At 38.2% G+C, this 25,636-nt stretch overlaps 1 protein-coding gene across 1 annotated transcript; it reads right to left on the reverse strand.

Moving 5' to 3' along the window:
• Positions 1 to 20,869: 20,869 nt before the first annotated feature.
• On the reverse strand, positions 20,870 to 22,181 carry LOC141391390 (chymotrypsin-2-like). The gene has a single exon (XM_073964293.1). The coding sequence runs from the start codon at positions 21,981 to 21,983 to the stop codon at positions 20,967 to 20,969; it is 1,017 nt and encodes a 338-aa protein (XP_073820394.1). The 5' UTR covers positions 21,984 to 22,181; the 3' UTR covers positions 20,870 to 20,966.
• Between the last annotated feature and the right edge of the window lie 3,455 nt (positions 22,182 to 25,636).

A 25,636-nucleotide genomic window follows, 5' to 3' on the forward strand; every position in this document is an offset into this window, starting at 1 on the left:
TTACGATCTCGATGTCGTCTGGAGGGGGCGGAATACAGGAGAGGTAGAGGTTAAACAGTTCCGGAGATATCACCCCACCTTGGGGAACTTCCTGTTTCACTCTACGGGGTTTGGACTTCTTGTTTCTGAATTCCACGTACGGCTGGCGTCCACACATATAATTGACTATCCAACGTTTCAAGCTTGGTCGGAGGGTTTTCTGTTCAATGTCCTCAAACAGCGTGGAGTGCTTTTGATAAGTCAAGCGCCACCATCACTGTTCTATCGCACGGCCGTCTCAGGTTGAGTCCTTGACAAATATGTGTGGTAATGGCGTGCAGCGCAGTTGTCGTGCTGTGCTGCTTACGGAATCCATGCTGATGATCGGCAACTTGATAGCTATTCCTGATACTGGGGAGGACTAAGGCCTCCAGGGTGTTTGCTACGGGTGACAAAAGCGAAATCGGCCTGTACGATTTACTTTTGCTGGCATCCTAGTCGGGCTTCCGTAGTGGGACCACCCTGCCCATTTTCTAGACTTCGGGAACAATGAGGGTGGATAGCTACAAGTTGACAACTTTAGTGAGATACTCCACTCCCGACTCATCCAGCTGCTTCAGGATTACCATGGAGATTCCATCAAGGCCCAACGCTTTGGATGACTTAGCGTTCCTGATGGCATTGGCAACATCATCCATTGTAAACTGTGGTGGTTCCTCCTCGGCAGGAAGAGATCTGATGCGACGTAATACTCTTCTCTTCGCCCTGTCACTCTCGGGGTGCTCTACAAACTGTCGATTGAAATAACTTGCGCACCTCTTCGGGTCAATCAACGTAACGTCGCCAAACGTGACTGAGGTCATATTTTCCCTTCTTCCAGGGTTCGAGAGAGACTTAACCGAGAGACTTAACCTTCTTCCAGGGTTCGAGAGAGACTTAACCGTTGCCCACAATTCACCTATACCGGCTCCAATGTTGCAACTCTTCAGATGATTTAACCACTTGTTCCGACCAGCCTGTTAACTTCCAGCGGGGTCATTGGGGTTGGTTCGGCGAAGCTCATCACGCTCATTTACTACTCCCGTCGCTTCTGCTGGCTGTACCTCTCTGGTCGTTTCCGAGGACCGAATGCCACATTTCATGATGCGCATTAAAGTCCCCCAGGACCAGACGATTATGACCTTCCAAAAGCGGGCTAATGTTAGGCACGTAATCTGAGATACAGCTATTTCTCGGCGGTATGTATACGTTCAGCAACTCTATCTCGGCAGTTCCACACCTGACTGCTACCCCCATACATTCCATGTACGGGTCATTAGAGACAATCTCAAGCGAGATAGGTCTGTATTGGACAGACTGGTGCAATAGGAAAGCTAATCCCCCACTTCCACTTCTGGTGCGATCTTTCCTTAGTACATTGTAACCATCACAATGCTCTAAGCTGTGGTTGTCGTTCAGCTTGGTTTCTTGCACCGCAGCGACCTTGATGTTCTGCCGACTCATGAAATCTACTATCTCCTCGATCTTACCTCGGAGTCCATTGCAATTCAATTGCAAAAAAGCTGCATTTTCGGGGATTGGGACAACAACGGCTGGTGTTAAAGGCTGCGTGTGCGGTTGTTGTCGAGGGGACTGCGGGGGAGTCTCATAATCAGACGACGAGGGAGTTTCGTAATCCGATGACGACTCACTGGGGACTGTATTCACACAGCATGCAGCAACATAGTCCCTGTCGTAGTCCCTCACGTGGACGAGTCCAGAGCAACCCCTTAGATGCACCCACTCCTGACATCTATTGCATCTCACCGAAGGTTGGATGTGGGTGAAGATGCGGATGTGACAAACTGAGCACAGATATATTGGTCCTGGGTTTTCCTCCGTCCCGGCAGGGACCAAAAGAATTCGGAGAAGTCATGTGCTGCTCCCAACACTGAAAAACAAAACAAATACAAACATACGTTCAAACATACTTGAGGTCTAAAACCATTATTTCGATGAGGCACATTTTGTCCGCATGAAACTGTATGTACCCTAGTTAGCATAAATGCTGAGGATATAAAACAGATCGCTTCATATTGAAGATTAATTAAATTAATTATCGGATTGACCCGGAAACACACAACACCCGTGTTCCGGCCAGTAGCTGCCATCTCAGTGTCCACATGTTTGTATTCATATCGTTTTTCTGAATTGTGAGCAACATTTCCTGGAATGCCTGCTCCGGATTCTTTTGGTTGCAATTTGGATGTGTTCAGTTTCTCACATCCGCATCAACCACACTCGAACTTCTGTGAGATATAATATCTGCCGGGAGTGGTTGCATCTCAGGGGTTGTTCTGGATTCGTCCATGCGAGGTACTACGGTGCTGTATGCTGTCGTCGTCATCAGAATACGCTACTAATTTCGGTAAGCTAACAACCAAAATAAAGTCGTCGTTAAGTCCTAGCGATAGCAACCTTTATACGTAATTATCGTTCATTATTTGGCGTTTTAATTTTACCGTTTTAATTTTCCGTCGGTATCCATGAAATGAGTGACAGAATCGCACAACAGAGCAGAGGAGGAACAGAATCGCACAACGGAGCAGAGAAGGAAGCCACTACGCTGAAAAACGGCGGCGCGCCACAACTGCTTTTTACGAATCGATCCGCCACCGATTTCGTCGGCTCGACGACGGCGACTAAAAATCGCCGCCGTCAAATCCGGAAAGAACGCGCGCGCCGAATATTTTCAAGAAAAATACATGAAATTTCAGCTATTAACAGTTCGTATTTCTGAATTTAAGTAAGCGAGCCGAAAAATCGGTCGGCTTCGCTGTCTGCTACAGAGGTGTATAGTGCTGACTGAGCAGATTGATAGCTCTACGTTTAGCACGTCAATGAGGAATTAGCGGAGAGTATCACAGTTGGCCAGACATAACCATCGTGTCACCTGGTAACCCGTCGTTTCTCTTCCCATCCCCATATTGTCTCCATCAGCAGACCGCCCAATTTCATCACCCCCGAATGCGAAAATTTCATCAATCATGGGAAATCTAATTGGCGAATTCACTAAACACCGCTTCAGAGATCTGCCCAACCCTTCTGATGTTTTTGTAGCAGAAAAACCGTTCCGAGACTCATCACTGCTGCAGCCGCTCTCCATATACCTGCTGGTCGAATATCCCAAGTAGCGGGAGTAGGGAATCAGCTTGATGAGCTTCGTTGAGCCCACCCCAGTGATCTCAGAGTCAACGAGCTGACAGGTTTAACAGTTTGGTCGGTGACCATAAGCGTAACAAAAGTTGCAACATTGAAGCCGGAATAAATGAATTGTGGGCAACGGTTATGTCACTCTCAAACCCTTGAAGGAAGATAGGACCTCAGTCACGTTTGCGACGTTACGCTGACGGATCCGAAGATATGCGCAAGTTATTTCAATCGGCAGTTTGTCGAGCAGCCCGGGAGCGACTGGGCGACGAGAAGAGTACTACGTCGCATTAGATCTCTTCCAGCCGAGGATGAACCACTACAATTTACAATGGATGATGTTGCGAATATCATTAGGAATGCTAAGTCATCAAAAGTGTTGGGCCCTGATGAAATCTCCATCTCCAAACAGCTGGATTTGGCCGGAGTCGAGTATCTCACTAAATTCTCAATCTGTCGATGGCCACACACATCGTTCACGAAGTCTGGAAAATTGGCAGGGTGGTGCCGCTACAGAAACCGGGAAAGGATACCAGCATAGGTGAATCGTACAGACCGATTTCGCTTTTGTCGCCCATAGCAAAGAATACCCGAAGTGAGACCAAACTTCCCCGCAGAAGCGACGGGATTAGCAAATGAGGGTGATGACAGCTGTCACTGGAAGTTAACAAGTTGGTCGGTCATGTGAAGAGTTACAAGATTGGAGCTGGAATAATTGGGTTGTGGGCAAGGGTTAAGTCAAGTTATTTCAGTCGACTTATAGTCAAGCAACTCGGGAATGACAGGACGAAGATAAGAGTACTACGTCACATTAGATCAGCAATCGGCACACAACAACAACAATTTGAGCAAAGACTGTTGTCAGTACAGTAGAACTTCGATAATTCGTAATTCAAGGGACCAGCCAATTTTTACGAATTATCGAAGATTACGATTTATCGAGTTTACGAATTAACGAGGTTAAAATAAAAAAATACGAATTATCGAGGTTTTTTCGTTTATTGAAAAACTTATATAAAAATTCAGAAAAAAAAAAACAAAAACTGTTATTCATACAGCTTAAATAAGTACACTTTATTTGAAAACTAAAATAAATGAAATTAAACATGAAAAAAGGTTATTAAGGTTAAGGTTATTTTCTCGTATTTTATCTACTGAGTTTTCTATATATACTAAATAGTTAAAAAATGATTCGTCATGACTTGATAAAAAAGAGCGTAGTTTTTGAATTGATGATTTTGCATCATTATGTGTCGCAACTTCTTCGTGATTGTCACCATCACCGTCATTACTTTCTACATTTTCCCCTGAAACTTGTTTCAAAATATCGTCATCTCCCAAATTTCCAATAACACCAACGTCATTATCCACATTTACGTATTCTTCAAAGGTAACGACAATCTCGGAATTAAAAGGAATACGTTGAAACTCGTTATTGATATTTACAACCGATTCATCGCATAAATTGTAGGTCAAATCCTTAACAAAACCGCAAGCTCGGAAGCAATTTTGAATACACGATTTTCTTATGTTTATCCAACGGTAAAAGCCGTTGACAGCGCTTGGTGATTGTATAATTTCGCAAGAATTATTGATGCTATGCATTTGGTGCGTAAACATTTGTAATAAAAAGATGTTAACAACAAAATTGTAAAATTTTTATGAAATTTGAAAATGTTTTGAGGTGAAAAAATTACGAATTATCGAGGGGACCAATATGCGTGTAATTTTTACGAAATATCGCGATTTTTTCAAGGGACCGGCAGTTTGTTACGAATTATCGAAGATTACGAATTATCGAGGTACGAATTATCGAAGTTCTACTGTACATGGGTTTTTAATTAGTCAGTGGATAGAGAAGCTCTCTTTGCTTGCTCGTGAGTATAGGGCTGCGGAATGCTGCTTTAGATCTCTTCCAGCCGAGGATGAACCACCACAATTTACAATGGATGATGTTGCGAATGTGTGCTAATGCTGAAACTGCTGAATGTGCCGGCAGTCGAGTATCTCACTAAAGCTAGCCACCTACATTGTCCCCGAAGTCTGGAAAATGTGCAGGGTGGTCCCGCTACTGAAGCTAGGCAAGGAGACCGATTTCGCTTTTGTCGACCGTAGCAAAGACCCTTGAGGCTTTAGTCTTCCCCAGCGTTAGAAATAGCTATCCAGTTGCCGATAATTAGCACAGAATCGTAAGCACACAGAAACAGCACTCAACGCCATCTCCACACATAATATTCGAGGACGTACCCAGAGCAAGCCGTGTGATAGAGCAGTGATCAAAAGCCTTTGATAGTGTCAAGCACTCCACATTGTTTGAGGACACCGGAGTGTAGTATGCCCACTCCGGTTTCAAGTTTGAACCGTTGCATAATCAATTATATGTGTGGATGCCAGTCGTACGTTTTAGTCAGGACGTCCAAGCTCCGTAGAGTGAAACAGGGAGTTCACCTAGGTGTTGTGATATCTCAGTAACTGTTTGACCTCTAAATCTCCTGTATTACGCCCCCTCCGGACGTCATTGAGATCGTAACGTAGGCGGATGATTGTACGATCTTGGCGTCAAGTACCTTCCCTGGTGTAATTTGTGAATGGCTGAATTCCTATTTGACTGATCTTATCACCTTTTTCACGCGAGGAATATGCAAATATCCGCCGTAAATCTACGGCCATTCTGTCCATCACATGTACGGCAGAGGTGAGAACAGAGTTGAATGTCATGATCGATGCTACCAAACCACCAGCTATTCAAGATTTTAGGGGTTACATTCACAGGATTTTCACATTGTCCTCGCATGACACAGCTTTCTGGAAAAATCTGAGATGTAGGAACAATGTCCTTAAGTCCCTAGCCGGCAGCACTTGGGGTGCAGATAAAGAAACTTTGCTGATCACATATAACGCAATAGGTCGGTCTGTGGTAAGCTATGCGGCGCCAGTGTATATATGTACAACGCGATGGAAAAATATTCAAACCTGCAAAATGCTGCCCTGAGAACTGCAAAAGAATGCCTGCGCATGTCTTCATTGGACCATCTATATGGAGACAAAGGAGACAAAAATTCTTCCAGTACATCAACCGTGAAAGCAATCCTAATCACTAAATGGTGGATAGGACTCCCCCATACACATACATACCTGTATGAGGGATCATCATGATCTAGAAATATAGGTCCAACGTTACAAAAGAGAACCGTTAGTTCAACAAGGCCATCGAGCAGGTTTAAATAGCATTCACATGGATGCAGTCCCTGATGCCATAAAAAACGATCGTATAAATGCGGTCTTCGGAGAACATCCCCCATCATCGCATCTGAGGAACGTCAGCTGCCACGACAAAGCAGAGTAGGTTTCACTCTACTACGCTCGTGATGTCTGAATTCATATAGGACAAGGATGGACGACACCGTGAAAAACAGCTGCCCAGCATGCGGTACCGGACCGTTGATCCAGTATATCTGTGTTTACATCCCATCGAAGCAGCCGCATTCCTAGAACTGGAGATAGACCCATAGACAGATTAAGCGGAAAATGATCTTACAAATATAATATAAAACAAGTTAGCCAAGGATATAGTCGGACGGGGCCGACCATGTGATACCCTACACCTTTACCCCTGGGAATTAGCGTTTCACAAATGAAAATCGGCTACTTTGCCGATATATGTCCTCAAAGAATTAAAATATCGACCAAAAATAAAATTTGTAAAAAAAGTAATGGTTCATTTCACCCGCTAAATAATATCAGATAATCATTCAAAATTGTAGGCATCTTCTTTGACCTAAACTCTTACCCGGTGAACATTTCCGTGACTATTGGGGTAAAATTGCGACCTCTAACGAGTTTATGATTACACTATATACGAATAACTGAAAATATTGGGATGTAACTCTGTTATCTGATCATGCACACCAACACAACTGGCATCAGTTGAAAGGTCAAGCGTTCCATTTCCAAGGATAGCTTACTTGTCCGGAATGTATCTTCCAGGAATAAAGATATAATTGTATATTAAAAATTTTCACAATTATTTTTGAGGTTTGTTCGGCTATAGGTCTCTTTTTAATAAAACAAAGTTATGTTTGTTTTATTTGTTTTTTATTTCCAATATTTCGGCCGTCTTTGACGGTCATCATCAGGGATCTTTTTTGAAATAAAGATAAACATAAACATTAATTATATAAATTAACAAACAAAAATACAAAAAACAATAGATATTTACATTTTTTGTATTATTCAACTAAAACACAACTTTCATCCTTTGTCACTGCTTATGTTGAACTGATGTTTCTTCTTTGGTTTTGATGTTTTTGGATGACGTTTCGATATATTTGCGCACAGTGTTCCGTGTCCGACTTATAATTTATTCTTTTTTCTGTAGGAACATTTATTATGTGGAGCATTTCCAACATATACCGTCGTTTATAATTGTCCTCTTGACATAAGATTTTCACATCCTTAAAATTTGGAGTGTGACCTGTTTTGGAACAATGTGCTGCTAGAGCAGTTTTTTGTTCTATTGGTTTGTTGTTGGCCTTTTGGTCAGACTTATGGCCGCTGAGTCTGGTCTTTAGTTTTGTTTTTGTTGTGCCAACATATGCCTTTTGGCATATGTTGGACTTGTCTCCATTACATTCTATTCTGTACACTAGGTTAGATTTATCATCATTTGGTATTTTGGATTTTGTATTGCTGAAAAATTTATTGTTTGTGTTGGTACTTTTAAGAGCTATTTGGTACTGGTTTTTATTATATAAATTGGATCTAGAGAAACGCTCTGAGAATCCATGCACATAGGTAGATCGTTTGTATATTTTTGTATCTCTTTCTATTTTGTTATGGGTTTGATTTTTTGCTTGTGTTATAAGTTGGTTTATTGTATGTTTTGGGAAATCATTCATTTGTAGAATTTTTCTAACCTTTTTCTCATTTTTGGCATGAAATGTTTGGTCGCTGATATTGAATACTCTCTTTATGAAGTTTGTCGCCGTGTTGATCTTCATTCTTCTTGGATGTTTCGAGTGAAAATTTATAATTCTTCCCGAGGCCGTTGGCTTTTGATACCAATCTAACAGAATGCGATTTCCATGTCTCTGCACCATCGCGTCTAGATATGGTAATTGTTTGTTTGTTTCACATTCCATAGTGAACTTGATTTGTTTATTGAAGTTATTCAATGCCATTAATGTATTCTCCACTTGGTTCTTCTTTATGATACAAAAAATATCATCTACATATTTCGTTAATAACCTCGGTTTTACCTTTAATGCTTTTATAGTTTCGTTGAGTAGTTCTTCCATCACGATATCGGCGACAATTGGTGAAATCGGTGACCCCATAGGCATTCCCTTTTGCTGTTCATAAACCTTGTCTTTGTATATGAAATACCTTGAATCTTTAATGCAGATCATCAAACTTTCAATAAAAAGGTCCATTGGTATATTGGTCTGTTTTTCTATGTGGATCCATTTACTTTTTATTATATTTAACGCCAAGTTTACAGGTAGACTAGGAAACACAGTGGGTCGAACAACACAGTTCTTAAAAGATAATAAACACATTTTAATATTAAATTCAGATAAAGGGGGAAAGACAGTGGCAATTTTAAAATCTGACTATGAAACAAAAATGAACCAAATATTGATGGATATGTGTACATATAAAAGACTAAGAAGAGACCCGACCACTGGTTTACAAGAAAAGAACAACAGGTTGGTGATGAAAATGTTTGATTTAAAATTGATCAATGAAAAAGAAAAAAACAGATTGATAAATAAAACTGCGGTAGCGCCTAGAATATATAGCTTACCAAAGATTCATAAGGAAGGAACCCCCCTACGTCCAATTTGTTCGAGTGTAAATTCCCCATCGTATGAATTATCGAAACATATTTCTAATATCTTAAAAACCTTAACCAAGGAATCTATATATAATGTCAAGGATGCAGAAGAATTTAAAAGAAAAATTAACAAACAGCGTATCGACGAGGATGAAATATTGATATCTTTCGATGTAGTATCTTTATTTCCTAGTCTACCTGTAAACTTGGCGTTAAATATAATAAAAAGTAAATGGATCCACATAGAAAAACAGACCAATATACCAATGGACCTTTTTATTGAAAGTTTGATGATCTGCATTAAAGATTCAAGGTATTTCATATACAAAGACAAGGTTTATGAACAGCAAAAGGGAATGCCTATGGGGTCACCGATTTCACCAATTGTCGCCGATATCGTGATGGAAGAACTACTCAACGAAACTATAAAAGCATTAAAGGTAAAACCGAGGTTATTAACGAAATATGTAGATGATATTTTTTGTATCATAAAGAAGAACCAAGTGGAGAATACATTAATGGCATTGAATAACTTCAATAAACAAATCAAGTTCACTATGGAATGTGAAACAAACAAACAATTACCATATCTAGACGCGATGGTGCAGAGACATGGAAATCGCATTCTGTTAGATTGGTATCAAAAGCCAACGGCCTCGGGAAGAATTATAAATTTTCACTCGAAACATCCAAGAAGAACGAAGATCAACACGGCGACAATCTTCATAAAGAGAGTATTCAATATCAGCGACCAAACATTTCATGCCAAAAATGAGAAAAAGGTTAGAAAAATTCTACAAATGAATGATTTCCCAAAACATACAATAAACCAACTTATAACACAAGCAAAAAATCAAACCCATAACAAAATAGAAAGAGATACAAAAATATACAAACGATCTACCTATGTGCATGGATTCTCAGAGCGTTTCTCTAGATCCAATTTATATAATAAAAACCAGTACCAAATAGCTCTTAAAAGTACCAACACAAACAATAAATTTTTCAGCAATACAAAATCCAAAATACCAAATGATGATAAATCTAACCTAGTGTACAGAATAGAATGTAATGGAGACAAGTCCAACATATGCCAAAAGGCATATGTTGGCACAACAAAAACAAAACTAAAGACCAGACTCAGCGGCCATAAGTCTGACCAAAAGGCCAACAACAAACCAATAGAACAAAAAACTGCTCTAGCAGCACATTGTTCCAAAACAGGTCACACTCCAAATTTTAAGGATGTGAAAATCTTATGTCAAGAGGACAATTATAAACGACGGTATATGTTGGAAATGCTCCACATAATAAATGTTCCTACAGAAAAAAGAATAAATTATAAGTCGGACACGGAACACTGTGCGCAAATATATCGAAACGTCATCCAAAAACATCAAAACCAAAGAAGAAACATCAGTTCAACATAAGCAGTGACAAAGGATGAAAGTTGTGTTTTAGTTGAATAATACAAAAAATGTAAATATCTATTGTTTTTTGTATTTTTGTTTGTTAATTTATATAATTAATGTTTATGTTTATCTTTATTTCAAAAAAGATGCCTGATGATGACCGTCAAAGACGGCCGAAATATTGGAAATAAAAAACAAATAAAACAAACATAACTTTGTTTTATTAAAAAGAGACCTATAGCCGAACAAACCTCAAAAATAATAAAAAAGATCAAAGGTCGACAAAAACAAATTCAGAATTTTCACAATTTTCACACAAAAGTAGTGGTCCATTTAACCCTCTAAATATTATCTGATCGCCATCTTAAATTGCAAACTTCTTCTCTGTCATATAATCTTACCTTATATAAAATTTCACGTTGTTAGAACTATTATTGCAACCTACAGAGCCGCTAGAAAATTGAATAAAAATTATGTTTTTGGTCCATTTCACCCGCTAAATATTTCTCGATCATCACCAATAAGAATAGGGATATATTCTGGCCTGAACCCGACCTCCATACAAAATTTCGTGACGATCGGTCCATGATTGCGGCCTGGAGCGTATTTACAATTTATAATGGACAGACGGACGGACGGACAGACACACATCTCAAAATCGCTTTATCTCGTCGAGATATGAAGATTGGTATACCACATTGGGGGTCTCCGACGAATATTTCGCGGTGTTACATGAATTTTTACCAAAACAAACTTATAATACCCTTTTCCACATTGTGGTATAGGGTATAAACAGTGTAACAATAACAACATCCACCAGCAATTATAGTTGGACTCCGTACGATATTAAAGCTTTGGGGCCATTATGTCAGAAAGTTTAGACTTGCCTAACTTCAGTGAAAATTTGAAAACGATCTTTATGAACGTTTTGAAGAAATATTACGATTTGTAAAGATTCGACTAGGTAGACACAACAGTATCGAAAAGTTCTTTATGGGACTTCTAATGGGACTGATGAGGATATGCCGTGAGATGTGCAATTTAAAATTTGCCGATCTTATAGATCTCATCAATAAACTATTATTAAAAGAATTTTGATTTTTAAAAGGAAAGTATTTTAAGGCCTGCGTACATAAGCTGCTCTGCCTGATTGCCTTGCTTTCCTGCTTCATTTTTGACATAATAAAAATAAAAGAATAAAGAAGGCCGAGGAAATTTCGAACTGGGTTGCCCTTTTCTTTTTTATTCTTTTATCAGAAGTAAGCAAGGTAAGCAGGCAAGGCAGCTTATGTACGCAGGCCTTAATATTGGCCAAAAAAAAGAATCAAATTATGTACATATGTATGTTCGCACATTTCAGACCACATAACCACACTCATATGGCGTTTTAACACATAGTCTCTCAGCATGCAACCAAATCTTTACAACTACAGATACATAAATTAATCTGCAAAATGTGTTATTTACATTAAAAATTTGTTTCTTTTTGTTGTTGTTGGTTATTTAAATTGAAATAATTAATATCCGTTTAATATGTTTTCAATTTAAAAGCCATCCAAATGGCCAAAGATTTGTGGTCAGAGAAAAATATCGATTGGATTGGTTTTTGTATTGCAATTGAATAATTAGCCAATTACTTCCTATATACATATACATACGGGTTATGACTTTTTGACATTGTTTCACAAAAATGATTTCCTGTAGTGAGAATGAATGAAAATTTTGAAAGTTCATGTTAGCGAAAATTTCTTATTTAGCAATGACGTAAACCTTATTATACCCTCAGCATTTATGCTAACTAGGGTATATACACTTTCATACGGGCAAAATGTGCCTCATCGAAATAATGGTTTTAGACCCCAAGTATGTTTGGACGAAATGTGTTTCAGACAATTTGGAGTCGATTGAGCAATGTCCGTCCGTCTGTCTGATGAACCGATTCATAATATTTTGTCCAAACTTAGTTTAAGTTCGAAGATGGGCTATATCGGTCCACTCCTTCCGGTACCTCCCCCACAAAGGTTAGAAAATGATCAGAAAATTTGTGCGCACGATAACTCTTGAAGGAAGTAACCGATTTGGTCCATACTTTCCACATCGTGAAATATGTACCAGACTTAGATATGGTTTCAATATGGACTCAATCGGTCCACTCCTTCGGGTACCTCCCACACAAAATTTCGGAAAAGTTCAGTTTAGGGACATCTCTCGAATCGCTTTGATTTTTGTTTTAGCAACTTGTATTCACTGCCCCCCATACGACGGTAGAAGTTTCATCTGGGGCAAGTCCATACTTCCTGAGAAAATAGCTTGAATGTTGCAAAAAACCCCTATGAAACCGTGTGAGGTGGTTGGAGTGCGAGATAACTCACGAACGGATCTGCCGATTCGATCCAAAATTTGGCCTTAGTAATATTTTGTCCAAACATAGTTTAAGTTCGAAGATAAGCCACATCGGTCCACTCCTTCAAGTACCTTCCCCATAAAAGTTCAAAAATGTTCGGAAAAATTGTTCGTACGGTAACTCTTGAAGGGATTGGCCGAATCGGTCCATACTTTACACATCCTAATATATCTACCAGATATACATCAGGTTCAAATATGGACTATATTTGTCCACTCCATCCAATACCTCCCAGACAGAATTTCGGATAAGTTCACTTTAAGACCTGATATGGAATCACTTTGATTTTTGTTGAAGCAACTTGCATTCGCTGCCTCAATTACGATGGTAAAAGTTTTTTCAGGGGCAAGTCCATACTTCTTGAGCAAACAGCCCGAAGGGTGTAAAAACGCCTATGGCGCCATATGTAGTGGATGGAGATCCATTATTTTTAGTATCTCCTCCGCAAAACTTTTGATCTTTAATCCTAATCAACATTTTTGTCGGTTCAAATGCCCAAAATTTTTAAAGTCCCCAAATACACACGTTTTTTGGGAAAATTTGTTTCAATATACATAGGGTATATATATCTCTGTCGGCAGAGCCGACTGATACTTTTTTACTTGTTTTAGACTTATATTACTGATGAAACAATTTTCATTTCTATAGTTTAATTAAAATGACGTAAGACTTTTTGGCCAATGTTCCCTTGTTTTCAGAACTGTTTTGACAATATATCAGAGTTAATATATGTTAAAAACAATGGATATATTAACAATCACATATAGTTTTGGGTGTATCATATATGAAATAACTCACAACTATAGTGTTATGTAATTCAGTGATATCACTTCGGTAAGACCAAAGAAAGAGTATACAATCGGAAAACCTTAGAAATATATTAACATTTAATTTTTTTTTTTTTTTTGTTTATATGGAATGTTGTGGACCCTTTCTTTGTTTCCTACATCACAAAAGTTCAAAATCACGGCTTCAATGTTCCACTCCAATTTTATTGAGTAAGGCCATGTTTATATTATAGCCTTTTACAGCGTTAACCTTCTTTATGGGGATTTATTTTACGTATACCCAATGAAATTGACATTTAAAAACATTTAAATGTTAAATCCGGTTATATAATTTATGGAAGGAATATGGGATTAGTAGAGAATTGATTTATGCAGGTGAATGTTTGGATGTCATAGCGTTATCCACTGGATTTTTTATATTTACAGGTATAATTTAAGAGTTATATAAATAAAGTAAAAAACGCCGAGACACGTGTCTTCTTTTTTTGGGTTTTTATCACGTTGCGGTGTCAAAATATGGTCAAATGGTCGGAAATTCAGGTGTCCAATCGTTGTTATTGTCATAAAGAAACCAATTGTAGTTATTTCCCTGAAAATATTTTGGTGTCCAATCGTAGATCTTATCACAAAGAATTTCTGAAGGCCGATAGTGGTTTTCTTGATAGAGAACTAATGCTGAGCAATAGTGAGTCTATCCATGATGAAATTCTAGCACCCAATCGCGGGTATGTAAATGACACATTCTGTCGTGCAATCGTGCAACACTAATTTTGGCGTCCAATCGTCGGACTTCTCTTATAGAAATTATGGTTTCCTATCGTGGATCTTCTCATAAATTGATCAGGAACTAGGAAAACACTGGCAACCAGTCTTGAGTTGCTGGCGCCCAACCCAAGGCCTATCCATTATTTTAGCCAAAATCCATAAACACAATTTTTCCCAATCTACATTTTTATGCTCTCAGCCTTTAGTCATAATGCGTCTCATCGAAAAATGGTTTTTGAGTCAAAGTATGTTTGGAAGAAATCTGTTTCAGAAAACTTGGAGTCGACTTAGTTATGTTCGTCCATATGGGTGGCTGCCTGGAGAACACGATAATTTTCGAACAAATCAACCGATTCGGTCCAAAACTTGGTCTTCGTGATATTTTGTCCAACATCTGCAATATTATACGATTTTCCGAAATGCCATTTCTTGAATAGGATCGTTATTTTTGAACGTAGAAATTTTGCCAGATCATGTATTTTAGCTTTAAGTATCAGATTCCATCAAAAACCGCATTTCGATTTTGGCGATGTTTAAGCTTACGATCTAAGTAGTCATGGCTTCACTTCCTTTATGCTAATAATTTAATTATAAGTAAAATTATGAAATTAATAAATAAAAATACCTCTCTGTAAACCCTTTGATTTTTAGCAACAAGTGTTCTCGGGGCCCCTGTTACTACAGTACATGTCTTTTCAGGCGCAAGTCCATACTTCCAGAGAAGATGTCCCGAAAGCTGTAAAAAACACCTACGGCCATCATGTGTAGTGGCTGGTGCGCACGCCAACTTTAGAACCGGATACTGCGTTGGTGAGCAAGTCCATATTTCATGAAAAAAACTGAAAATTATACTGTGAAGAACTGAAATGACTGGTGAGCGCAATATCTTTTAAAAGGAATGACTTCCAAAATAAGATCTACTTCCAAATTTAACTATGTCGGTCCGGTCCATTTCTTCAGGTACCTCCTCGGCAACACTTGTGATCAATGATAAAATCCATATTTTGTGCGCAAGTTCATACGTCCGAAAATGGCTACACAATTCTGAAAATGTCCTAAAGGATTTTGGTTGTGTATTCGTTCTGTCCATAGACAGACAGAAAAAATCCCTGAAGATGGAATTTAATGTAATTTCGAAATATTGGAAATAATATGTAATAAATAAAATATAAACATTGACCTCAATCCCAATAATCTTGATATTATTAACCTTCGAAAGGTCGAACAAAACATAAAAATACGACAGAAAAAATCGTTTTTGTACAATAGACAGTTACTAAGTTGTAGCAAGAGACCAGTTACAACTAATCTCAACTGCAGTGGAACAGAAATTATATCATAACAAATGATTGATATAGTTTTTTTTTGCAAATTTCAAACATAATAAAAAAATTTTTAATTGTTATGATGTACAAAAACGTGTTAGAGACTATATACAAAAATTTAAAACCACAACGATTGAGCAACGATTTTATCTTTTATTGTTGAATTGCTCTTATCTTAGGAAGCGATACAGTCAATGCATTGTCCCAATTTGAACTTCTATATTTCAATAACGGTAAAACCTACGAAAATTTCATAAAGGCCAATCTTGTAGAGAATTTTCATAGCAACATCATTTTCTCTAGCCCTATTTCGATAGGACTTGCAGTTTCCAAGCAAAATTGTGAAAACCTATAAAAACTCTAAAAATGTCAACTTGAATCGCGATTTATTTAAAAAGCGCTCCGGCGATTTTTTTTGTTTTTTGATTTTTCTCGTCTATGAACATTGTACTTTCAGAATCCGCAAAAACTTCCCAGGTGTAAGCACCTTCCATGTAAATTTTTTCAAGTGCACCGTGAATATGCTACAAACAAAAGTTCAATAAATACAAATAAACTTTTTGTTCTGAACTCAGTAACACTTACAGTCAGCCTAAAATTACGATTAAACGCTTAAATAACACCTTAAAACTTAACAACAACTTTGCAGGACATTGTTCAAACAGTCTAACGTGTTCATTATTTTTATACTTTCAAATATGTTGTATAATAAGTATACTAATATAGTTAAATAATTCTCTATAATACATCCTACTTTTTGAAAATATTAAAACAGTTTAAAACTTTACTCAATAATTAAAAAAAAATATCCTATGGGAACGAAGATCCTCTGGCTACGTCGGTGGCTTACCGTGACTTCAAAAAATTGTCAAAAGTTCTGAAAAATAAAAACTTTAAAAACTTTTTGTGCGGAAGATTTTTTTATCGAATCAATTTATAATTAAAAACTCATCAAAATATCATACAGGGATACGAGGTTGTAAAAAAGTCATAACCCTAATATACATACATATGTAGCTGCACATATGTATATATGTACATATGTATGTTTGTTGTTCAACCTAGTCGTATGTTTACACGAACTGATATGAAATGTTACTAACTGGAATATAATTATTAGCATGAAATTTGTTTTTATTAACAAACGGATTAAATGGTAAAATAATTTCCGGTTTTGCATAGTTTCAAAAAGCAAAGGTCTAAAGGTAGTATTGAAAGTATTTTATTTTTGCCAATAATTAAAGAAGACCTCATGAGCATTAAAGTAGTACCAATCATGTTAGCGCTCATTAGGCGCTTTCCTTGCTCAATTTCATAAATTCGACTCTCGCTCGCAGCAACGGTACTTAAAATATAGAAAGAACATTTTTTCAAGCTATTGGTAACAAGTAGTCGCAATTACGATGAGAAGATCATACGAGAAGCGGAAGTAAACAGAAAGGTTTGATTTTGTCATTTATATTTTTCATTGTCGGCCATTCAGATCATCAGCACAAATTCTTCACCATCTTGATATTATTAGTTTACCTATATGTCGCTCGTCCAAAGGTGTACTGTGGAATAGTCTTTTTTTCAACCGGTCTTGAAACCGACTTCAGCGGAGTTCGCGCAGCTGTAGTTTAAGGAAAATGTCGTTAAATTTTTTCGGGACAAATACATACTTCCTGAAAAAAATGGTGCAAGTGCTCTAAAAACTGGCCGAAACATCGTACTGTGGGACCAAAGGCTGGGTTGTGAGGCAACAAATCACAGGGGCAAGCTAGACCTTCGAAATTTCGTACACATGTTTATAATGGGCTTACAACCAAATCTGCAAAATTTGGTCCCTTACCAGAAATGCCCGGAGACGTAACCCACAGCACCATAAGTTTACAGAAGAACCAAAAAACGTTATAAAATGAAGACTGTTTCATAAAATATAGCAAATTTTTAGCATCATATTTTATAACCCTATAAGAAATCCAACTTTGAAAACAAAAATAAAATTAAATAAAAAAATCCAAAAGGCGTAAACCACAAATTGTTGAGTATACATCAGTAGAAACTAGTATTATTAAAAACAAGTAAAAAAGTATCAGTCGGCTTTGCCGACAGAGATATACCCTCAGCCTGTGCAAATTGAAACACTTTTTTCACAAAAAACTTATGTATTTAGGGGGTTTCAAAATTTTGGTCTCGTATGAACCGACAAAAATGTTGATTAGGATTAAAGTTCAAAAATTTTGCTGAAAAGCTACTTAAAGGAATAGACCGACATAGACCATGGGGGTGCCATAGGGGGTTTTTACACCCTTCGGGCTGTTTTCTCAAGAAGTATGGACTTGCCCCTGAAACAACTTTTACCATCGTAATTGAGGCAGCGAATGTAAGTTTCTTCAACAAAAATCAAAGTGATTCAATAGAAGGTCTTAAAGTGAACTTATCCAAAGTTTTGTGTGGGAGGTACAGGATGGAGTTGACAAATATAGTCCATATTCGAGATAGATATTATGAGAATGTGTAAAGTATGGACCAAATCGGTCACTCCCATCAAGAGTTATCGTGCGCACAATTTTTCCGAACATTTTTGAACTTTTGTTGGGTAGGTACCTGAAGGAGTGGACCGATATGGCTTATCTACGAACTTAAATTATGTTTGGAAACAATATTACAAAGGCCAAATTTTGGCCGGAATTGGCATTTCCGTTCGAGAATTATCTTACGCTTCCACCCATAAACATGGTGTCATGGGGTTTGTTTTTCAACTTTCAGACTATTTTTTCAGGAAGTATGGACTTGCCCCTGAGGAAACTTGTACCTTCGTATAGGAGACAGCGAATACAAGATGGTACAACAAAAGACAAAGCGATTCGAGAGCAGGTCCTAAACTGAACTTTTCCGAAATTTTGTGTGGGAGGTACTCGAAGGAGTTTACCGATTGAGTCCATATTGGAACCTCATCTAAGTCTGGTAGAAATTTCATAATGTGAAAAGTATGAACCAAATCGGTTACCCCCTTTCAAGAGTTATCGCACGCACAAATTTTCCGAACATTTTCGAACTTTTGTGGGGGAGGTACCGGAAGGAGTGGACCGATATAATCCATCTTTGAACTTGAACTAATTTTGGACAAAATATTACGAAAGCCAAATTTTGGACCGAATCGGCAGATCCGTTCGAGAGTTATCTTGCGCTCCAACCACTACACACGGTGTCATAGGGTTTTTTGTAATTTTCAGACTATTTTCTCAGGAAGTATGGACTTGCCCCTAATAATACTTACAGCGTCGTATAGAGGACATCGAATACAACTTGCGTAAACAAAAATCAAAGCGATTCGGGACCAGGTCCTAAACTGAACTTTTCCGAAATTTTGTGTGGGAGGTGCCCGAATGAGTGGACCGATTGAGTCCATATTGGAACCTCATCTAAGTTTGGTAGAAATTACACGATGTGCAAAGTATGGACCAAATCAGTTATTCCCTACAAGAGTTATCGTGCGCACAAGTTTTGCGACAATTTGAACATTTTTTTTTTTTGAACATTTGTGGGGGAGGTACCTGAAGGAGTGAACCTATATGGCCCATCTTCGAACTTAAATCGAATCTGGACAAAATATTTCGGTACCCAAAATTTAAACCGAATCGATTGATCCGTTCGAGAGTTATCGTGCGCACCAGCCAGCCAGACAGACAGACAGACAGACGGACAGACAGACGGACATTGCTAGATCTACTCAAAATTGTCTGAAACGGATATCGTACAAACATACTTGGGGTCTAAAACCATTATTTCGATGAGGCACATTTTTGGTCGTATCAAAGTGTAAATACCCTCTTTAGCCTAAAGGCTGAGGGTATAATAAGTAAGGACGGCGCACAGTGATACAGAGATACAAGGTTGTAAAAAGTCATAACCCTAGTGTACATCCCTGTCGGTAATGTTAACATACTTTTTTACTTTCTCAAGGTATCTGTTAGTCCATATCTACATTAGGCAATTTTCCTTGTGACAATTGTTAGTATGTTGGTGAGAGAGGGTGTTGAGAGGCAAAGGGTTACCATATGCCTCACCTCTCTCTCCATCAAACTGACAATTGCAGCAAGGAAAATTGCCTAATGTAGATATGGGCTTACTTATTTTACATGCTACGAAGAGAACTAGAAAAGTTTGCGGCCTAGTCAACACGCACTGTTGCCAGACGCCATTTGACATTTTTTTATAGTTTTTCAGTTTTTAGCCTAAACGTACTAAGGACAGTCGGGTCGTATGTCAAGACCAAGTGTTGACATACATTTCTCAAGCCGTAAAGATGCCACACGTCGGTTTTGCCGAGGAAACAGGCGACCAATTGCTTCGAAGGTCTTCTTCCACGAACAACGTTCGTTGGATTTGGTTCGCTTTCGAAGACCCAAACGGTCGATTCCTGTTTTGTTTCGGGCTCCTAAGCATAGATCCAAGATTCGTCTGTGACGATCTTATAAATGTCGTTTGTAGCACCGCGATTGTTTTTATTCACAATTTCTTTGCACCAATCCACAAGAACTGTTTTTTGAGCGATTGAACAATTTTGTTGGATCTAGCGAGAAAAATCCATTTTTGCGGCAATATCAAATGTTAGTTTGTGGAAGAAATGCCCAAGGATGTCTCCATCTCACGGTATATAACATGGCGATCCTACATTATCCGTTCACGCACGGCTGGTTTTTTTTCTGACACAACGGCCGATTTTGGTCGACCCTCACGACCTTCGTTTTTTTGCGAGTGTCAGCCACGATGGAATTCATTAAACCTGTTTTTCAGAATGCTATAGGATGGCCCTTTATCGACCTACAAAGATTTAATTTTATCGGTGTACTCTTGCCGTGATTATCCACGTCGAAAGTTGTGCGAAATTATCGGACTTTTTTGCAAAGTCACTGTAAACAACCTAACACATGGTCGTATTTCAAACTGTCCTGTGTTGCCTAGGCCAGAAGGTTTTCTAGTGCCCCTCGTATATACCCTAGGCGATAGGTGAACAAATGACATTCAGTGCTAACAATAAAAATAACACTTTAAAATAATTAAAATTGTAAAACAGTTTTGGAAAGTTTTACGTGCATGGAATCGCTTGCAAATGACTTTATAGTATTTTGTTTTTCTTACACCTTTGAATGTTATAAAAAGAGTATTCAATAAAAAAAGGTAAATTAAATTTTAATATTATTTTTCAGTTTATTTCTTAATCCTAAATGATAAATTAATCCATAAAATAAATAAATGTATACATTCAGTTATACAAAAAGCTTATTGAGCGGAAGTTTCTTTTTCGGCTTCCTTTTTGCCTTCTTTCTCACCCTCCTTTTCACCTTCTTTCTCGCCTTCCTTCTCTGGTTCTTTTGGTGGTTCCTTGGCAGGTTCTTTTTCACCTTCCTTCTCGGGTTCTTTTGGTGGCTCCTTGGCAGGTTCCTTGGGTTTTTCGGGTTCACGTAGACAACCGCTTATTGTGGTGCGTATAAAATCATAGTAATATGAAACTCTGGCATGAGCATCAGGGAATCCCTTGGCACAGGGACGGCCCCAGTTAACCAAGGCTACCAATTTGCCATTGTGAACCAAGGGGCCGCCACTATCACCATGACAGGCGCCCTTACCCTTATCATTGAAAGTGCACAAGTGGCCAATATCTACCCAAGTGCTGTTGTCATGGGCTGCACGGCATTCCTTGAAGGGCACATATTTCACCGTCAACGTCTGCAGCATTTGTGGAACTTCACCACCCAAAGACAAAGTACCCCAGCCAGTGAGTATCAACTCATCACCTTCCTTCAATGGCTCACTATCGTACTCCACAGCCTTGGTGTGATCATCAAACTCAATGGAACTGTTCAAATGGATCAAGGCGATATCATTGGCATAGGCGGGATTGTTGTAACTGCAATGCATTACAATGCGATCGGCAAAATAGTATTTTCCGGTATTGTTCTTGAGGTTGTAGGCACCAGTCAACACCTTAAGTTTATCAGCTTTAGCTCCGGCCACACAATGGGAGGCTGTAATGACCCAACGTTTGTCAATAATTGCTCCACCACAAAAGTGACGACCCTTTAAACTTTGCAGTGAGATTTGATAGGGTGCCAAATCTTCCGGCGCATCTTCACCGCCCACAATACGATTGGTGGTGAATTGGGGTGGATAAAGAACTTCTAGATCATCACGTCCATCGAGGGCTGCTGCCTCAGAGTACTTGTCGCACACACTAACCACCAATATTACCAAAAAGAATAATTTTCGATTTCCATTACTGCGGTTGTACGGCGTCATATTGCTGCCGTTTGTTGGTTGAATGTAAACTGAGTTTCCATTTCTCTCCACTTGCACGTATTTATAGAAAAAGAAGACGCCAGTACGCTAGGGCTGCATTACTTACGCTATCAATCACATTTGTTTAGCTGAGGGCTTCAATTCGCAATTCATGTCACGTTCTTTGCTGGCTGACGGAATATCAACTTGAAACTGAGAGTTTATTTGTTTAATATTCTAGCTATGTCCGAAATGGAGTTCTAGTCAAGCGAACGAACGAACAATCAAATAACCAACAAACGCACTCTGTCAACATGGTCCTGCTGAGTTTGCGCAGTTTTAACATTCAAAACCCGATTTGTTATTACTTTTGTTTTACTTTTTTCTTTCTTTTCTGCTTTTGATATGGAAACGATAGCCATTGCGTTTTATCACCCACGACACAACCTATGGAAAAAACTTCATGCAACACAGGTGGCATCTAAATTAAATGTTTTGTTTTGTGTGTTGTGCTGAGCTTTTATTACCAATCACGTTTTATGTACATTCACCGTATCCGTAAACTAGGCGCCCACTTTTTCCTCTTCCTCTCCATCTTTCACAATTGATTTGAATGGTTTTGTAGTTCAAGTTTAAAATAGCCTCCCTTCATGTTTATGTTTATTGTCTATCAAAAGGTGAATAAATTGGAAATTAATGTCCGTTGAATGAAATATCGTTTGCAATGTTGTTTTTGAATTTCGCTTGCCCTGGGAAGGCTACATCGTTTCTGAATAAGGAAAATGGTTTTTGTTTGCAATATTTTCGTTAAGTATGCGTATTTTATTTAAATACAACATAGTAAAGGTCAAAACATGTGCTACTGAACTTCTTTATTTAAATTTTATATATTTTTGGGGGAATTTAATGTCTTCAAATATATTTTTGTTTTAGTCCGATTGGTTATTATTTCCTGTTTTAAATATTTAAAGAATAAAAATATTGAAATTTAAAAACTAAATAAAAATCAACTTAAACAATTAACTTACATTTTAGTCTGCTCAAAATATTTGTAACTCCGTTGTTCTTACATACATACTATTTTATTTTTATATTCATAAAATAATAAACAGCCAAATACCCTCTGCATTAAACCATAACATAAACGTTGAAGAACCGAACATAACTGAAATAAAAAAGGCAATCGATAAACTGAAAACAAACAAAGCTCCAGGAGAAGACTGCATTCCACCTGAACTCCTACAAACGAACTCTCAAGCATCGGCAGAAATACTAGCGCCGCACATACAGAAAGCTTGGTTATTAGAACAGCTACCAGAAGCGTGGACAAAATGAACAATAGTGAAACTGCCAAAGAAAAATGACCTCAAGGATTGCAATAATTGGAGGGGTATTACGCTGCTGAATACAATATATAAAATACTAGCAATTATAATAAATAACAGGTTGGAGTGTGTCGAGCAATCACTACAAGAAGAGCAAGCTGGTTTCAGGCCACATAGAAGCTGTTTAGACCAAACAAACACTCTTCGTATTGTCATTGAACAGTCCATTGAATGGCGATCACCACTATACATCGTCTTTATCGACTTCAAAAAAGCTTTTGATTCAATAAAAAGAAACGCTATATGGGAAGCTTTGAAAAATAAAGGAACCCCGATGAAGCTAATCCGCATAATCAAAGCAATGTACGACAACGCAGCCCTTCACGTGCGTCACAACGGGACCATTAGTGACCCCTTTTATACCAATGCTGGGGTTAAGCAGGGTTGCCCACTATCGCCACTACTATTCGCCGTAGTTCTAGACGAAATTATGTTGAAGCTGTCCCACAAGAAAAGAGGAATTGTATGGGATATGCACAAACATCTAGAATATCTAGCGTATGCGGACGATATTTGCTTACTGTCCCACAAATTCTCTGATATGCAACAAAAATTGAATGACCTAGTTATATTGACAAGACAAGCAGGCCTGGATGTTAATATTGGCAAAACTTTTGCAATGCAAATAAACAACTCGGCCGATTGCAGTTTTACGATTTCAAATCACCATATCGAGTTTGTCAAAAGCTTTTGTTATTTGGGCAGCATGATGTCGACTGACAACGGCGTAGACGACGACATTGACAACCGGCTGAAAAAAGCCAGATCAGCATTTGGCCGCTTAAATAAAATCTGGAGAGCAGCACAAATATCCCAGAACACCAAATTAAAAATTTTCAACTCATGTGTAAAGTCAACACTTCTTTATGGTAGTGAAACATGGCTCATATCAAAAAATGTAGCCCAAAAACTTCAAACATTCATCAACAAATGTCTCCGAATAATCTGTGGCATATTTTGGCCAAACACTATCTCAAACATAGATCTACATATCAAGACGAGAGAAGAATTTATTATAAAGCAAATCGCTAGACGGAAGTGGAGATGGATTGGGCACACTTTAAGAAAACCGGTGATCAGCATTCCTCGTGCGGCTCTGGAATGGAACCCTCAAGGATCTCGACGTCCAGGACGTCCAAAAAACACATGGCGCAGAACAATCCAAAATGAATTACTACGAATAAAAAAACCCTCTGCATTTGGGGATAAAAAAGTGTCAGGACTTGAATGGAAGTTTACAACGTACATTTTTGCGGCATTTATGTGGTAGGTATCATAAGCAGTGAGCCTGGGTATTCCCTGATAGACACAATCAACTCAATCTTCAAAAAAAGAAAAAAGAAAAACAAATAAAAAATATTAAGTTCGGAACTAAAGAACTAAAATGGAATAATTAGTTTCCTGTTACATGCAAAAATTGTTCGAAAATGTATGAAAAATTTCTTCGATCTGTTTGTATTTATATGGTGAAATATATAAAACATGGACGAAATTCGGTCAGAAAATGTAGCTAAAAGTCTCAAAATACGGTTACCAAAAGGTGGACATATTTTAAAAATTTTTAGTGGAGCAATTAATTGGCCTACAAATTAAACAAGTATCAGTCGACTTTGCCGACAGAGATACACCCTCAACCTGTGTGGATTGAAATAATTTTTTCCCAAAGAGACGTATGTATTTAGGGGGGTTTTCAAAATGTTAGTCGTATGAACCGACAAAATATGGATTGGATTAAAGCGTAACAATTTGCGGGAACATCGATAGATAGGTTTTTGATGCTAGCTAACCAGCTGTATATAATCGGTATTGGTTTCGTAAGCAACACAGCACTACAAGTGCTCTGCATGCCACCACCATACATATTATTACTCACCCAAAACAAGCACTGCACTTAGGAGTTCTGCAAGGTGGGTGATACCCCCGTAACTGTTTAATCTCTACCTATCACGTATTCCACCCCTTTCAGACGGCATTGAGATCATTACGTATGCGGATGATTATACGAAGTTGACATTGGACACCTTCCCTGAAATGTTTTGATCGATCTCACTACCTTTTTCAATGTGAGGAATATGCAAACATTGTTCACCACATGGACTGCGGATATTAGCACATAGTTCAATGTCCTGGTCAATTTTGACGGAATTCTGACCTCTAACTACCTCATAATCCTACGGGTAAGGGTCATCCTACTCTCCATACGGTGGATACGATTCCCTCAAAAAGGCATATCAGAAGAGATTTTCATGATGTAGAGAGAGAGAGAGATAGAGGTGCAACGATATAAGA

Source organism: Musca autumnalis, unplaced genomic scaffold (genome assembly GCF_047663935.1).
Source record: "Musca autumnalis isolate F117 unplaced genomic scaffold, ASM4766393v1 scaffold_1, whole genome shotgun sequence".
Lineage (NCBI taxonomy): Eukaryota > Metazoa > Arthropoda > Insecta > Diptera > Muscidae > Musca > Musca autumnalis.

Coding starts and splice junctions, on each gene's coding strand:
- LOC141391390 (XM_073964293.1), bottom strand. CDS start 21,983: ATGACGCCGTACAACCGCAGTAATGGAAATCGAAAATTATTCTTTTTG.